The sequence below is a fragment of the Bombus bifarius genome, unplaced genomic scaffold (genome assembly GCF_011952205.1).
Source record: "Bombus bifarius isolate JDL3187 unplaced genomic scaffold, Bbif_JDL3187 scf7180000008023, whole genome shotgun sequence".
NCBI lineage: Eukaryota > Metazoa > Arthropoda > Insecta > Hymenoptera > Apidae > Bombus > Bombus bifarius.
In genome coordinates, this window is record NW_022884396.1 from 458060 (window position 1) to 476818 (window position 18759).

At 31.0% G+C, this 18759-nt stretch overlaps 2 protein-coding genes across 2 annotated transcripts; one reads left to right on the top strand and one right to left on the bottom strand.

Moving 5' to 3' along the window:
- Positions 1–248: 248 nt before the first annotated feature.
- Positions 249–3769, bottom strand: LOC117207188 (COP9 signalosome complex subunit 1-like). Its single transcript, XM_033447139.1, is given in 7 exon segments — positions 249–594; positions 596–636; positions 716–850; positions 924–2045; positions 2169–2261; positions 2515–2579; positions 3717–3769. Coding segments are annotated over 6 exon segments (1452 nt in total). The 5' UTR covers positions 2542–2579; positions 3717–3769; the 3' UTR covers positions 249–560.
- On the top strand, positions 3673–18332 carry LOC117207183 (MATH and LRR domain-containing protein PFE0570w-like). The gene is made up of 4 exons (XM_033447127.1): positions 3673–3797; positions 4668–14752; positions 14832–15071; positions 15146–18332. Exons 2-4 carry the CDS (start codon positions 4754–4756, stop codon positions 15197–15199), a joined length of 10293 nt encoding a protein of 3430 aa, XP_033303018.1. The 5' UTR covers positions 3673–3797; positions 4668–4753; the 3' UTR covers positions 15200–18332.
- The last annotated feature ends 427 nt before the right edge of the window (positions 18333–18759 follow it).

Genomic DNA, 18759 nt, shown 5'->3' on the forward strand with positions numbered 1-18759 from the left:
AAATGTACTGTTTATAACATAACAATACATATGAATATATATTGCAAATAAAGTACACATAAAATAGTTAGCATGTAATAAGTATTTAATATGTATCGAGATAATATAAAAAATTTAATCTTCTTTTTAAGAAAAAGTACTTTTTACTAATTTCTTTGAATTACTTCTTTATGTGATAGTTAATATAAGAAAATAAATATGTATACTATATAAGACAAACGCGGACAATACAGAAAATAAAACGTTTGTGCATGAAAAAAGGTATTCATATATTTATTGATAATAAAGTCTTTAGTGTACATTATATATTATCAAAGATTTGTTCATACGTGTAATTAACACATTTTTGAAAATACTAGCTTTGTTTTTGCTTATAGTATAATGTATTATATACACATTCCGTAACATCTATCGAAGATTCAAATTCAGTATCAGCATCTCAAATATTTATTAATAATATATCCAATATGGTATCGAAGTACTTTTTCAAATCTTACTGACCATGGCAGTTCATCTGCATAAATATATTTATAAACCAAAAGGTTAACATAAATCACAGTTCAAATTCTTACCACTGAACTATTGCTTCCAGGTAACTGACATTTCTCCCCCTTGAGTATTATCACGCTGTGGACTCTGTAACAGTATTAAAAAAATATTAACACTTTTTAATTTTTATCCTACCATAAAATTTAAATACAATGAATATAATTACTTTAACTTGAATCTGTTGCTTCAACATCGCAGCCCTTAAGATTAACATGCGCGTACGTCTCTGATATTCTTTTCCGACGCTCATAGATTTCTCGAAAGTTGTACTACGTTGATCGACATCCTTTGCATATAGAATCTAAGTATACATAACAAATCAAATGAAAAAATGATTTTTCATAAAAATATTAACTAGCGATAGCAATAATTACCTTATTATGAGAATCTATACGAGCTTGTATCTGACCATCGAGAATTAATTGCATAAGCTCATCTTCCAATTCTGAAACTGTTCTGTTAAAAGCAGTTGCCATACGTCTCATATCTGCACTTAAGTATGGACTAAAATATTGTATTAATGCCCTATTCCGAATTTGTGTATATAAAACATTAACGTGTGGTGCTATGTACATATCCAGAAGTATATTATCCTTAATTTCGTCTAGCAATTTTAAGCAGGATGCATATTTCGACTCGTAAAATTTGAAAATGATATCTCTTAACTGTGGTTCCAATTCTAGAAACAACTTAAAGGAACTGCTAAAAATGACTTGTTTTTGTAATTCATGCCTGTCAAACGTTGCCAAAGCACAGAGTCCTCCATACAAAGCAACATTTCCAGGAGACAACAATTCAAGGCAATCGCAATGATCCAATGATGCTTGTAAAAAGTGTCTTGCAGCCATTTTGTATTTTCTGGTTGCTAGTTCTGCTAGACCAGCTGCAACTTTTAATTTTGTAACTATAGACTGATTGTTATCTTTGCCATGAACATCAGAAAAATCTGGTGTACTTTCTGCCTTTGTTACATAGCTCAGTACATGAGCCCAATTTTGCAAATAAACGGAAACTTTAATAACATTTAGACACATATTAACAATATGTTTCCCACTAGTGCAATAATCCCTTGCTCTAGAATAACATTTTAAGGCATGGACGAGGTCCCCACAATCTAGATAATGATCTCCTAAATCGTCATGACCTCTTCTGATACTTTCTTTAATTGAATTACTTCTATAATTTTTAAGATCTGTATCAAATTTCTCTAGTTTTAAAGCAGCCTTTTTTGAACGTGTTTCAATCCAAGCCTGGTCTAAAGTTAACATATCTTGAGATGTTGACTGTGCTGCAACATCTGGCAATCCAGGTGTGCCTACAGCTTGCACTAATTTTTTGTGTAATATGACATACAAAGAAACATTATATGTTGTCATCACATACGATATAGCCATCTTAAGTGCTTCTATTCTTAACATTGGACAATGGTCAGCTATGTATATAAGCCTGTATAGTTTAGCAAGTCCATTGTAGCTATTGGCATAAACTTCCAAGTCCTGAAAAGAAGTAAAACCAAAAATTTTCATATTTACTTTGTAACATCAAAACTATATATACAAATTTCTAAAAATCATTAACAACTATCAAAGACAAGAGATTCAAAAGAGAATTATATTTACCAATGTTGGATTTTCCACAATATATGGTTCTTCTTCTGCATTATCATTATCTTCTGCAGGAGCATCAACTTGCATAGGCTCCACAACATTTTGCTACATATAAAAAACATCAACATATATTTTGTATAAAAATAAGTTCCTAGTTCGCAGTATCCCAAACGATAGAAATATAAAATACAAAGATAATAAAATTAAAAATAGATTTTAACGAACTGACATAATAATTGTAATATAGAAAAAAACATAACACGAAAACGAACAACATTTGAATTTGTCACGATTTTGCTGCCCCTGAATATTCTATTTACATGAACATTTACACTGTACATTGTTCTAAAATAATTACCTGAACATCGTGAACTTGTAACGGCATGACAAACGTTTTCTTTTATGTAAAATAGCCGAGAAACTCTGAAGCAAAACAAAACTTTATAACAGCAATGTAATGTGCAATAGAGAACCAAGTTATACACACATGTATCATGTATAGTTGATGCAGTGCAGGCAACTTGGAGCGATTAAACATTTTCCACTGTCATAATTTTATTTCGACAGATTTTGATTTGCATAAAATTCTAAAATTCGCTGATGTATGTTACTTTAAATAAATCAATAACAGTTAATTATCCTCCTACTTAAAATTGATGTATTTTAATAAATTTTAATTAACCTAAATACTTTGCTCTGATTTTGAAACAGTGAAATAGTTATTTGAAATAGTTACTATTATTTTACATCGCATTAATAATTCTTTACAACTACCATAACTCGTTTTTTGACATGACTGTGCAACGAACGAGCAACAAAAACTTATGTTCATTAGAAAAAATTTTTTTGGAGCATAGATAAAATGTTTTCATATAACGAAATACCTATTCGCGGTCTAAACTTTTAAATACTTATTACGTATTGATTAATCGTAAACACGAAACTCTATCTTTCACTGGATCAGATCGAATACTGTATAGATAGAAAATATAAAATAACGAAAGAAGATTCTTGATAACTCGTCGGGAGCACATACATAATTAGTTTTATGACAGTATTTCCAGCGATAATAATAACGCTTTAATGTTTCATTAAAATATATAATATAATATTTTTGTATACTAAATACATTAATTGATGCTGTACATTATAAAACTTATGTATATTTGATTATATATTTAGTATTGTAATTTATATATTTTACATTAAATTAAATAATATACATTATTTTTTGTATGATTGTTCATTTCCTCCTATTTCATGGAACGTATCTTTTATCGACAAAAACAAAAGCTTGTATTGCGTTTACGCAATGCTAATCACGCGTATTATTTTCCGTGTCGATTATATATGAGCCCGTGAAAAATAAGAACCGTTGCTGATAAATATATTATTTCCATTCAGTATGGAAAATACACGTTCACGTGTGTCCAATATTTTGGTAATGGTGAAAATACACCTTTGAACGTTCCAAATATTTTACAGGGAATGCAAAAAGTATGGTGTGTGTGGTCGATACGATCGAACGGTAACGATTAAAATGAAACGTAGCTAAGCTACCTGGTTTCAGAAGACGCGTGATGTCTGTCTAGTAGTCGTGTCCAATATGGCGTATATACTGTGAATTGCATTAACGTGCAGGTAAGATTTGATTGAATTTTTCTTGATTTACATCAGACAAATAAATTAAAAAGTGAAAATTCGTACATTTTACAATGTTAATTTTTCAAGTTTCTGCATATCTTCATTAGCACACGATCAAACGGAGTATTAACGAAACATTTTTCTTAAAATATGTGAACCTTGTCAACCTTTGCACGTTCAAGGTCCGTTCGTTGAAGTATATTTATGATGACAGGTGTGTTATGTGGAAAATGTGTCCTTTCTATCAAATCGCTTTGTGAGAAAGTACGATTTTGAAACAGAAAATTGATTTACTGCGCGATAACGTCTGCCGTTGGCAACTGCCAGTCGGGTCTGAATAGATCGCCTCTATAATTGAGAAAATTGGAGCAAAAGTTACCAAAACGAATTTATAAATCGTATCGCCCGATTTTTCTTACCGATTATTTACGTTAGTTATAAAACTTGAGATTTTAAATAACATTCAAACTGTTTTTGTAATAGCACATGACAAGTATTTTGACATATTGGTGTACATACCACGAAAATGGAGCAAGTCCGATAAAACTTTTATTTTCAACAGATATAGAAATATGATTTTACTTATCTTTTAATAAGGATAAAATAGATTTAAAAAGTTATATAGATGTATATAAATATAATATAACAAATAAACACAGCACTGTACCAAAACATGCGAGTGCCCTTAATTGATTGATAATTTAATCACTCCTGAAAGTGCATCTTTGTTATTATTACCTTATATAAATACCTTTTTAATTTTTTTAACAAACAATGTTTAAAGTAACTTACGGTAAACTGACATAATTCTATAAATAAATAGATATAACTACAAAAAATTAAAAAAGTATAATTTTGTTTCTATAGGTTCTGGTCCTGCCTCTAGTGCAATTATTTTTTGTGGATAAAGGGAATGAGATAAATACTATAAATTTGTAGTAAAACAATGTACAATGAACTACGGTGGGAATATGCCAGATTGGCACCAATATAATGCTTCACAGACAAATGAAGTCACACCTTCTGCACAAAATGTGAATTCTGGCCATCTTTCATACATTCCTGGTGCCAGTCCACCAACACTAAATGCAATTAGCCTTAGTTCAGAGGGTCTGAACAAGCATCAGAATGATGCAAATTACAATCCAAGAAACTATCAATCTTTTAACAATGTTTCAAATGGCTCAACCATTCCAAATAACAGCCCTCTTGTATCTATGGTGCAAATGCAGAATTGCATTGGCCATTATGGTTCTCCAAATACAAGGAATACCATGTTAGATAACATAAATGCTTCTGTGGATCCTAGGAACACTAATATCGGAACTATAAATGATGACATAGGATATAGAAGCAACCAAGGACCTTTTAATGGACCTATTGGTCATCTAAATGGAGCAAGCTGCAATTTAAATACATCATCTGGACCTAGAACAGGGCCTGGACCTATCCCTGGACCTAGGACAGGACCTGGACCTGTCCATGGACCTCGAACCAATTCTGGACCAGGAATTGGTCCTAATACTGGAAATCCTAATACTGGAACTGGTCCTATGTTTGGACCTGGTTCTAGGCATGGACCTGCATCAGTATCTGTTTCAAACTCTGGCGCTGGAAATATGGGACCAAGAAACACTAATGTTGGTCCACTACCACCTTCTGGGAAACCTGTACCACCTTCTTCATTTATCCCTTGTAAAGGAATGTGTTGCAATTCAGATCCAAACATTAATTACCAGCAGTGGGAAAAATATGGATCATATCAAAATAATGGTTCATACAGAGATAATGTACATCCATCGAATTATCAGATCGAAAATAGGCAGTTTGGAAATAATTGTAATTTTAGAAAAGATAATCTAGAAAGTAAAGAAGTAATGAGCCCCGTGTTGCCCAATGCGTCCACTGTAGATCATAGAAGAAACTTTGCAGATTATAAGTATCACAAGGATCACATAATGCATAGAAATTACTCAACATCTTCGGGAATATTTCACAATTACTCCATGCAAGGTTACAATTATTCTACAGAGCAACAGAAATACCCTTATCCTGTGAAAGAACATACGAAAACAAATAGCATGAATATGCCGAATTCAGGAATGCTTAAGCAGCAAGAACAAAATTTCATAGCCCAACAAAAATTCAACAATAAACAATGCCAATATCAAAATGGCAATATGATACCCAAAGGAATGCCTACTGTAAATGTAAATGCAAATATGGTATCCTCTTCTCAAAACTCATACTTCAATTCGCAATATCCGAGAAACATTTCCGCAGAAATCTCTCACGAATGCCAAGAAACCACCAATAATACTGCAATGATGAATAAAATGCAGAATACCTTTATGCATAACTCTCCTCCACAGCATCAGGTGTATCAACATAAAATAGCAATGCAAAAATTTTCAATAGAAAATCATCTTAGGGAACTGAGTAGGATACCTGGCTATCAGTCTCATCCCAAATACAAAGAATGTATTCTTAGATATAGAGAAGTATTAAAATTGCAACAATCGTCTGGCTATCAAAATCCAGTTCAACAAACTCCACGTGTAACAACACCAGTAAATACTACAGTCCCGCCTATTAATTTGCAGTTCGATCAAAATGGTATGTTAATAAATTCCAGTTATCTACCGGATAATTTCTCTAAGGTGCAGCATGCACCACCAACTATAGAGCATGCACCAGAAAATATGGATAAGCAAAATAAAGACCAAGATATTGCCATGGTTAACGAGAAGTGCCAGCAATCGCAACAACGAGAGCAGTTAATAATTCCCCAACAAAATGAACATGTTCCTTCCTCTTGTGCAGAAACGTTTCAGAAACAGAATCAGTTCTCTATACACAAGGATTTTAATCAAAATCAACTAAAAGTACAAACAAGCGAGAGTCACACCTTTAATACTTTAAGTACTAATACTAGTAACGAAACGATGATGCAGCAAAAAGCCTCGAAAGAATTCGCTAATAAACCGGATCTGGACGTACGACAGTTTTTGGCTAATTGGGACGAAACTGACGACGAAGAGGGAACGACCAATATACCAGACACAATTCTAAGTGAAACAACCCCTGTTGTTGTAGTAAGCTATGAAAATATAGATCTTTCATCGAAAACACCACAAGCCTCGGAAGTTCCAAGAAAAAATGGTTTCTGTTCGAACGAAACCTTAGAAAGTAACAAACAAAGTGAAACGAATGTAATAGCAGCCCAAGACTGTTTGACAATATCGTATTCCGCATCTGATAATTCTGAGATTGCTAAAACTTCCAAAAGAACGATTGGAGAAGGTGTGGTGAAACCTGGGAGTATCATACATTGTATTAGCAATGGTCCTGACGAAATACCCACAATCCACATAGTGGACAATTTAGAAATAGCAAACATTCTGGGAGCACCTAATGGTCAAGTTATACAAGCTTTGGAGAAGCAAAAGACAATACCATTTTTCAGGGGGCCGAGTAATAATGAAATTGCCGAAAATACAGAGCAGCAGAGTAAGAGTAATACTCATATACTGTCTGTTGATTATCCCACATCTTTGGGTAACATGGATAAGAATACAAATATGGAAAATTCTAGTATTTCTGAAACGACTACAATTCCAATAAACAACCAAGGATTAAGAGTTTTGTCGACATCAGAAAAAGATAATCTGGATGTTAGTGATAACATCGAACTAAAGAAACAGCATAGTTTTGAAGAATCCCATAATCCCGATGATATTAGTTTACCAGATTTACCAACCTCAGAGTGTACACCAATATCTACTACTCTGAACACTCCTATTCATTCTGACACTGAAGAATCTTCGCAGAACATGGAAGACTTATCAATATCCACAAATATGATAGAAGTAATGCAGAACAGTCCAGTAATTAGTTTTACACAGCTAAACAGCGAGGATAAAGTGAAGAATAGATCCCTTGGTACTTTGGAGTTGGAATTTCAAAAGGAGAACCGTTACAAAAATAACGAAACCAAGACTGGACATGCGCAAGAGGAAACTTTGAATAATTTTGAGTTGTCTAACAACTCTAAAGTGAAATCAAATGAAATAATTAAAAATAAGCAGATGAAAAATCTCGGGACCACTACTATGAGAAAGAAAGTATGCTTAGTAGATAGCAAGGAAAATGATGCTAGAGTTTCTGATACATGTGGTGTTTTAACATCCATGGAGTATGAACTGGAGGAAGTTGTTGAAGGAGAGAAGAGATCAGATCTCGACTCTCCCGATTATTCGTACGAAAGGGGACACAAAAACATTAGAAGATCGACGGAAACGGTAAGAAAACCGGGAATAGAGAAAAGTAAGTCGAACGATAACGTTGATTCTAATGCAAATTTAAGCCCAAAAATATCTGATGATGAGTCGCAAGCATTGAAAAATGATAAAGAGCTTAGGAGGAGGAAGATAAAGACTTCCATTGTATCTACAAATGCTAGCTGCTCAACGCCTTCTGAACTTGATCTAGATGTCAGAAAAAGAGCAAGAGAAGCAATAACCTGGGAAGAAAAATGTATAGATAAATACTTAGATAGAAATCTAAGTCCAAAGAAAGATGCTGATCATTTGAAACAATCAAAGGTTTCTGATACGAGGAAGTTAGAAGATTCAAGCTCATCCCAAGGTGGAGAGCATTCTGTGTGCCATATGACTTCTCAATACAAACACTATTCCGCTGCTGTGATAAAGGATAATGTTACTTTAAATAATAAGAAGACGCACGGCACCACAGACAGGATCATGAGTGAGAAATCATCCGAGTTCTCAACCAAGATAAACAATATTAATACCAAAGAACTCTCCGAAGAGGCAGAAATTAGGAAATGTGTATCAAGTAAAATAGTTTCAACATTGCAGGAAGACATTCAATCTCAAACTTCTAAGTTACTGCAAAAAGATTTGAAAAGTGTTGATGGAGACGTTACATACACTGCGGAGGAGATGCGTGTGCTAAAAGAGTATAGAAAGAAGAAAGAAAAGTCGTATCAGGCTCACGATACATATAATGATAATAATAAAGATGAAAAATCGAAATCTAAAAGTTATAAACTGGGACACAAGGTATGTTTGGAACAAAATTCTGTATCTTCAATTAGTTTAAATTCAGAGAATCTGATGACACAGGAAGAATCAAAAAGCCACTCATGTTCGAAAAATTTAATAAAAAATGCTGACTTTGATATTCAAGTTGCTAATGTAAACTTGAAAATTAAAGACAATGATATTGGTAAAGAGTTACTTCTTGGAGACAAAAGCCAAGAACACACAAAAGACCCTCTGGAGGGAATTAAAATTGAAATCAACGTGTCATGTACAGACAGAAACTCGAAGGGACAGGAGCAGAACAAGCGAATATTTTACGACGATCGCAGCCTGTATGAAATTGACGATTCACTTTCTTATTCGAATACGTTGGACTGTCAACGTAGATTACACGCTAAGGATCAAGAAGGCAACCCAAAATTACCCGAAAGAGCTCACAGAGTGTTTGAGAAATCCGATGCGGTTGTAGATGTTACAGAAACGAATCAGGGTAAAAGCGAAACGGAGAAAAATTTAAGAATAACGCTTAAGAAAGATAGGAGAGCTTCGCTAGAGACAAGCGAGGAAATTAATTCTATCATTTCTAAGGAAACATGCAATTTAATTTCAGATAATCAGTCTTTTAGTAAATCTTCGCGCAACAATGTATTCTGTAAAGATACATCGAAAGCCGAAATAATCGAGGATACTAGTTATGCTGTTGATCACGTGGATATAATTAAGTCAAAAAGTGCAATATCAAATACTGCCACAATCGATGCAAATAATAAAATTAAGGGAAAGAATAAGCTCGAAAACGATAAGGAAGATAATTTTATATGTGAAGATGATGATCAATTGGCAAGGATACAAAAGCAAGGTTCCACGAATTTCGTGAATGTTTCAAACATAATAGAAAAAGAGATAGCAAGTGTATCTCACTCAAAAACTTCTACAAAACTACCAGAAAGCAACTTTATCGAACTCAAAGCCAAGTCATTAAATAATTTGAGCAATTTGGATTTCAAGTTTGGCAAATATTCTGGGATAGAGTTAGATCGCGGTAAACGCATGGATGAGGAATTGGACGAAGAAGAAGATAATACGGGCAAATGGAAGAAGCCAAAGATAGATGATATTTTTGAAGACTGCGACATGTTCCAAAGTAGCAGCGGTTATGTAAATCCGATATTCTCGAACATAGATAAACTAGAGGAGCTTCATACTGTTCCTGTATACACTACCAAAGACGGAAAGATATCCTATAGTCCTAATCGAAGATTCACTTATCACGAATTAATGATGGAGGCTCGTAAACGAGAATCTTACTCCTCTGTGAAAAAGTCCCACTACACGGATACCTGGAACAACTATTACAACTCAAAATTTCGGAAAATGTACAAGAAAAAGCGGCATCATAGTCTTAATGATAAGAAAAAGTATGAATATAAGAATACCAAGTATCTTTATGATAGGAAACGAAATTATTCGGATGAATTCTATGGTAAAAGTCATGTTAAATATAAAGATTATGTTCACAGCATTAGGAACAATAATGCTATTTGGTCTGATCATTATAAAATGGATAAAATGTATAGCAGCAGCGATTCTGATGAACAAATCATAGATCGCAGTAAAAATCGCGTTGCTGAGGGGAATAATTGTAAGAAAGATCAGATTACAGAAAATAAAAGCATAGCTATCCCTAAACCACAAAAAGATGAGATGTTTATTGATGAATTAGATCTGGAATGTAAAAGTAAAGAGAATGTAACAGATGATCTTTCACATAAAGATAATTGTATGGATTTAGAGGAGGCGCAAGTGGTTCAATTTCAAATTCTTGATATTGATAAAAAGAGTGAAAATTGTGTAAGCGCTAATAATAATTGTATAGATAATTGCATATCTAATATGGATTCGGATATTCTGTCAACTTCTTTGCAGTCGAAACAGAAAAAACAAAATGTTGAAAATAATGTAAATGAATATTTAATGCTAGATAATTCGGAAATCACGTCAGAAAACTTTCAGACAAATAAAGATAAAAATTCGGGCAATGAATGTACGGATCAAATTATTGATAAAGTTGAAATTATAACTACTCTTGAAAATGAAGAGAAAAATGTAGTTGCAAAAAATGAATCACCAACTTCAAAATTGCTTATCAAAGAATCTTTATTGGATAAAGATAAGCAAGTTAGTTTACACGATCTTGAAAAGAAAAAAGATGATGAAAAAATTACTTCAGAAGGAACAGATGCTAAAGAACAGAAAGAAGAAATTGACATAAACTTGTCTGATAGTCAAATTTCCCTAGAATCAAAAAATAATCTTGAAAATATAGAAAATACAGAAAGTAATAACAAATCAGAAACTAATCACGTTAGCGTACCAATATTTGAAACAGACATAATAAAAGAAGTTTCTGAGCTTCAAATAGATTCGAATAATGCATCTAATCAGGTTTCACAAGAATTTTCGTTTTCAAAACGTCCGAAAGTCGCGTTTAATGAAATAATTGAAGAATCTGAGCAGAATATTAGTCAAGAAAATATCTCAAAATGTGAAGAAGAAACTGTGCAATTTAATAAAGAAGTTGAAATTTCAAGTGAAGATCAAGAATACGAAAAGGATATAAACAAAATAGAAGAAGAAAATAATGAGGATTTAGAAGGTCCAAACAATGATACTCTGTTGAAAGACACTTCTGCAATGAATCAAAAGGAATCTGAATCTCAGGCAGTACTGGCAAACAAAACAATTGATCAAGAAGATAATACAAAACACATTTCTATTGAATGTATTGAACATGAAGACAATATTGGCGTGAATTCTGACCAAATAAATAACGTAATTACCGAAAAAAAAAGTTCTATTGATTCCTCAAAAGATGAAATTCATACTGAGGATGAAAATATTACAGAAATTGGATTAAACAGAAGTGGAATAGAAACTATTTTATCAAATGACCATATAGAAGAAACTTCAGTGGAGCAAGATGTAATAACTGACGATTTAAAGGATGAAGGTGGATCAGATGATCTGCTAGTTGCCTCTAAACATGAAACGAATTCCAATCAAGATACTTTGGAAGATAAAGGAATACCTGTTCTTAATACATGTTGCTTTATTAAAAACTCTCCAACTGTGGATGCTGAAAACAGCAAAGATAAAGCTGAAATAGATAGACAGAAAGAAGAGCAAATTCCTGTCGATCAAGCCTTTTCCAAAAGCTCGACTCATTCTTCAGATATAGACATGATAGCAATACCCAAGCTGGTTATAAAGAAAACTGACACTTCAAATTCGAAACCAGTGTGCTCACTAGATTACATAGATTCTTCTGAAACCTGCGATAGATATGATGCAAAATTATTGTCCGAAGTACGCCCAAAAATACCAAAAGTGATCATAATGAAAAATAGATCACGCTCTGTAACTCCAACAGTTGAAATTTTAGAGAAAACTAAGTCTGATAAAACGCAATCTTTTCTTCCAGAACAAAATGAAGAAAGTATGGATATGGATAACAGTGATTTTGAATCATATACTTTAAAATATGATAATTATGAAAATAAGGTACCTAAGGTGAGGATAAAGTTGGAGGATATATCATCCAAGGACTTAAAAGTATACTTAAAACGTAAGACCATTAAGAAGAGCATTCCAAAAGTGAAGATTAAAAAGCTTAAAATGCAAGAAAGTAAAAGAATCAAAATGAAGGAGAGTTCAGAATCAGAAGGTACTGATTCTGATGAAGATACAAATTTTCATGAGTCAATGTCCAGCGACATAGAAATTGAAAAAACATCAAAATCAAAGTTAAAAAAACAAGAAGAAAGTAGATCTTTGTCACCAGAAAAAGATAGAGGGAATGATTCGAATATTCCTAGAGTTTCTTCAAAAAAAACTAAAAGAATAAAGGAAGAGGACTCAAAACACACTGCCAAGTATGATAACAACATAGCAATTAATGATGAGTTAAAGAAGAAATTTCCTCAGTGCATTATGGAAAAGATTCCTAAGGTTATAATAAAAAGAACTCAAATTGGCACAGAATTTAAATGCGAAATTAGCAAAAGTAAGAAGACTTCAATCACTGAAACGTCCAAATGGCAACCAAAAGTAAAATTACAAAGATTAGATGTTCTAGATCATATGGTGAAAGATTGGAAGCAATCAAAAATCACATTAAGTGATAAGTTTGATTTGTCTGCACAAATAAAGGATATTAGCAACGAAGATGTGATTGATGACAATAAAGTAAAATTACCTAGATCTAATTCAGTGTCTAGTTTGTCTCCTGCTAAATGCAAACAGAGAAGATTATCAGACTCTGATTACATGAAAATTAACTCAAAATCAACTACTGGGTTCGATGCTAATTTAAGTAAAACTGATAATGTGGCTATTTTAAAATCAGATGATAGTGAACATAGAAATATTAAGAGGAAAGGAAAGAGAAAATTACTTTCCCAGAGTAGACAAATACATCATAGTCAGAACGATGAAAGTGAGAGTGAAATGGGAGAAACTGCAACAAAACATTCCTTTAAAGACATTCTGACAAATGAAGACAATGATATGATGGTTGTGAAAAAGGAATACTCAACTTTTGGGACCAAAGAGAATACATCTCTTATAGAAGACAAATTTCTAGACTCTGTCACTCGTTCACATAATTATAATGATAACAATAGTTCGATAATTAAAGTCGATTCCTCAGATGAAAGTCAAACTACAATAGAAATTTTGCCGGCATCACCAGATAATAGCGATAATGAAGTGAAGAACTCTGAATTTGAGAATATTAGTAGAATAGATATGGTGGATGCAATGCCGACTCAATTGGAATTAGAATTGGAACTTATTGACAATAAAAATATATGTTCTGAGGTATTTACATCGAAAATCGACTATGCATCGCATTCCAAGAGTAAGTACATTGAAGGGTCAACTAAGGCATTCTTCAATGAATTTCAACGTGTTTCACAAAATAATTCTGATCAAAATGAATATACCTTCTTAATGAATAAACAGCAATTACAAGATCTAGAGAGAAGATCAAATGATAATTTTTATTGTAATGACTTATTAATTAAAGAAGTACTAGCTGCTAAAGAAACACTGAAGAAATGTTTGACAAAATCTGAAAATGAAGATGCGGAAAGAAAAAAATCACGACATAGGACTGTAGCTGAAAAGAAGCAAGGCTCAAGTTTCACTTTCAAGGATATTGGAAAATCATTAGACAAGTCTGAAAAAGCATGTTCTACTAGTCAGAATGATAGAGTGAAAGTAAGTGGAAAGTCTAGAAGTTCAGAAAAAAAAGCATGCATATCTTCTAGTAAGATGGATATAAAGGAAGTTAAAGAAAGCTGTTCAAAACAAAATGAAATTTATTCCATGGATTGCCCTACAGCTTCTACATACGAAGATAACAATGTACTAGAGCCAACTACCATTTCTTTGAAGGCTTCTAAGAAATTTGATGAAATAACAGCAAACACAACATCAGTAAGAAACTCTGGTCATATATCAAACAGATATAACAATACAAAAGACTTGCAGAAGGAAAAATCTGCAAAGAAAACTAGCAGTAGCAATGAGAATCAGAAAGATAATGATAATTCAAATGACACAAAAATAAAGGAAGACAACATGCCATTATTAGTGCCAGAGTTTGTTTTAAATTTTGATTCCAGCTCAGATAGAGATAGTTCCAGATCTCCACCTGTTATAACAAATCAAGAAGAGGTTGAACATGTAGTAGAAGATGCAAAATTGATGGAGAACAAAGCTATTAATCAAATGGAGAAGATAGAAGAAAATAAAAAACATTCCTATAAAGACTGTGGAATGACTATTGCTGATATTATAATGCAATTAGCTTATCATGAAAAGGTGAAAATATTTGCATTTCCCTTGATTGCAAAGTTTTTATATAAGCACAAATGAAGCTAATTTTAATAGTTTATTCCAGGCAACAATAAAGCATAAAAGATATTGTAATTTATGCGAAAGATGGTTTCCTACAACTTCACGACATCGTCGACATTTAGCTGGATACCAACATCGTTATATGGAATCAACACAGCGTAAAAGCATCCATACACTTTTTATTCTGTTCACTGGCAAACCTTGTCCAAGACTTTTGCCAGCAAATGTGATTCGTAATGACTGTTCCATTGGGGAATTGACACCTTTACAAATTGCCGTTCAGGTACAATTATGCTTCATGTACTATTCGTCTACTGTGAATTTCATATACTTAATCTTGTCAATTACGTTTCATAGGATGTTGCAAAATGTGTTGAATATATAGAACAGGATCATAAAACGAAAGAATGATAGCAACAAGTTACTATAAATTACTTTGGCTGCATAGATGCATTTCCTGTGATTAACTATACTGGAACAAATAATGTGAGTACCTTTAAAAAACGTACTATAATGCTAAACACAAAGTTTATTCTGTAATTCTTTTAATCTTAAAGGAATTGTACATTTTTAGTATGATTACTACTGTTGGTAATCATACTACGTACTATTATAAATATATGTATACAAAGACAATGAAATTAACATCTATGAACTTTGCAACAAAAGAGAGCTTTGTTGATTGATGTTAATTGTTAAGAGTTACTTGAGAAAAAAAAATTATTTTAAGTAGTTAGATATTTAGCCAAAGATCATAGTAAAAAAAAAGATACATGTGTACGTTAGATTATTTATAGTTTTTGAGGACTACACAGTCTCTTGTTTGTACAAATGAAAATATGAGTAATATGATAAGTGAATGTGCTCGTTATAAATCTTTATTTATATCGTGAAAAGACTTATATATACGATGTATAAATACATATATATATATATATACACAGACACATATATATATATTTATTATTCTTGTTTAAAAAGAATATGAATCCTTGCAATGTTACACAGACCTAAATCTATATATAGTTACATTTATATAAAATTATATATCTGAAACAGGGGCAGTCAAAGTAAAAAATGTCTATACTATATGTTACAAGATAAAATGAACTATGAAATGTTAAAGTGTCCACAATTCGTACATTTCGTACATTCGTAGACAATGTTAGTGAATGTTAAACAATTTAATTTAAAAAAGAAAGTTAAACAATATGTAAATTCTCCAAAATATTAATTATACTTATTACAGTGATTCTAAATCAAATTTTTCTATTCTATTTATCTTTAATAAGTATAAACTAACTCTTTATACAATTCTTTCAAAAATAATTACTTACTTAATTGACATAAGCAGTAACATCTCATAGTTCAGTAGAAAATCTACATATAATATAAATAATGTTCACTCCCCCGTCACGTGTTTATGTCTGATTCAAACCATTTAGGTGTGCCTAATGAGTTATTGTTTATACAAATAACAAAGCTTTTAATTGTTTTTAAATGTTACAAATGTTTTTCTTATTATTCTATTGATATATGTATATTGGAAGTGGGAAAGATCCTTAAAGAATAAGTTCCTGGTTATAAAGTGGGATGGAATAAATATATTCCTTGTTAAGAGGCTAAAAAACAACTATTATGCTAATACAGGGTTAACAGACTATATCTACAATTGTCTTATAATTTTATTCTTTCTGGTTTACGTTCCAAAGAATGAAAATACATTAAAAGTCACTTTATTGAAAAATCTAGTTTAATCATTGAATGCAACCAAATAAAAGAAATATATAATATATATATATATATATATAAGTCTATCGATTGTTATTCCACTTAATGTTTTGTTTCTCATAAGTTTGTTTTAACTGTTTCATATTTTATTTGCACGAGTGCCTTAAAATACACCTAACAGTATTTGTCGTATCGTGTTATGTATATTATGTAAGATTAAATGAAGCTATATATTTCTAATATTCTTGTATAAAATATGCATTATATATGCTGCAATTATGAGAACATTAAAATAAATATACCACTGCATAATAACTATAAATGACATTTCTATAAATATGTACACCATATTTGTTTTATAACTTTTTTTCTATAATTGTAATAAAAAGGTATCTAAACAGTGGTATCCCTTGAACATCTTCACAGGTATATAAAATAAGTATAATATAGTGGTATAAATTAAGAAAAATGTTCTCATGATTGAAGTTTTGTTATGCAAATATTTTATGATATCATTGTGTGTTCTATGTGCCTAAATTTTAAGAAATTTATATCCATCTAAAATTCAAATATGCATAATATTACTTATACATATACATTTAATATAATATAAATATGCATCACTTGTATATTATATGAAGAAAAAAGGTTTCAAAGTTTTTATAAATAAAGAAAAATTGTATCAGTTTGATGTATGTTGTACTTCACAAAAATTGTTTTGAGTGTTTAATTGTGGCTACAAGATATCCAAGTAAATTATGTACATCCAAAATATAAATATGTATAACAACTTGTATCGTATGATATCATAATTCATTAGATTTGAATCTTATAGTTTCTCCATCTAATTTGACTACGTTATATTAATTAAAGAAACAGGATATTCTTAAAAAATAAAATTACATCTAATATATGCTTCATTTAGATGAGCAGTGGTTTTTTAGAAAAATTCTATTATTGACTTCCAATAATGTAAATTATTATAAGATTGCACCGACTCAAATATTTTCAGTTAGAGAAATTTATATTACAAAAAACCTTCTTTTATTTTCTAATTTAGGTTATTCAATTTAAGAATTGAAAATTTTTATGTAAACACACAAATTAAGAATCAGTTTGTAAATCAAATTACTTAATAGAGATGGGTCCATACAAACATTTATTAACTAATAAAAAATATTTTCGTAAGTCAATATTATTAACACCCATCTACTTATGATTTATAATTCTTTTATATTTTTAAACATTTAAATCATCACATATAATAACATCATTCAAATGAGGCAGATCTGTATAGAAAAATAAGTGCAATTGTATATTTTTACAAAGCTTACAACTGATAATTCCATACAAAAATACTAACTTTTAACATGGTTGTTAGCTGTGCAATTCTAAATCAGATAAATCATTTATACAGTTCTGCTAATTTTATACATAATGTGTGATTAACATAGAATAATTGTGTGGCATAAATTACAATAATTGTAAGCGTGTTTTAGATTTGTAGCACTTTTTTCAATTTTAATATTTCAAAAGAGTGATAATTTAATATTTCTATAAATTTTGAAGAAATCTGAAGAGATGAAATTTATTGAAAAGTTTTAAATGTTACGTAAATATTTTGAAACGTACTATAGAAATGTTACATATCTAAACACTAAAACCATTCCATAGTTAAAATAAGAGGTTTAGTTAATAGAAATAAGAACTGTATGAATCAATAGATTATTTTCTGTTAATGTACTTAGGCTACAGAAGTGTATGCAAAACTCTAGTTAATATATTAAAGAAACAATAAATAATAAGAATTACCGTGTATGGTGTCCGTTCCTTAATCACGTGTATATCCTTTAACTTCTCTTTATCCTTACATATGTATATATATATCTATTTTTCACATATATAGATGGTACAACTGTACGATTATCGCAATGTATTATTTATAGAAATTAAAATTTATAAGGTTACGCTACTCACAATTCTTTTTCTCACATTTGAACCGTTTTGATTATACTTACAAAAAATTTAAAAATGAATTCAGTAAATTTATATAGTAGGGACATCTATAATTTTTTACTAAATTTATAATATAAATTATTGTCTATAGTTGGTTTCGTAGGAATTGTTGGCGAATTTAATTTTGTCATTTAATGTAAATAAATAAAACGAATAAAATTTATATATATATTTGACTGATCGAATTCATTTATTTTTTCAATGAGCAATCTAGTTGTTTATTG

Bases quoted from the DNA above. Each gene is read 5' to 3' on its own strand.
- LOC117207183 (XM_033447127.1), top strand. From the start codon at position 4,754: ATGAACTACGGTGGGAATATGCCAGATTGGCACCAATATAATGCTTCA. The intron at 14,753-14,831 runs GTGAAAATATTT...AGTTTATTCCAG, and splicing joins AATTAGCTTATCATGAAAAG to GCAACAATAAAGCATAAAAG. The intron at 15,072-15,145 runs GTACAATTATGC...TACGTTTCATAG, and splicing joins CTTTACAAATTGCCGTTCAG to GATGTTGCAAAATGTGTTGA.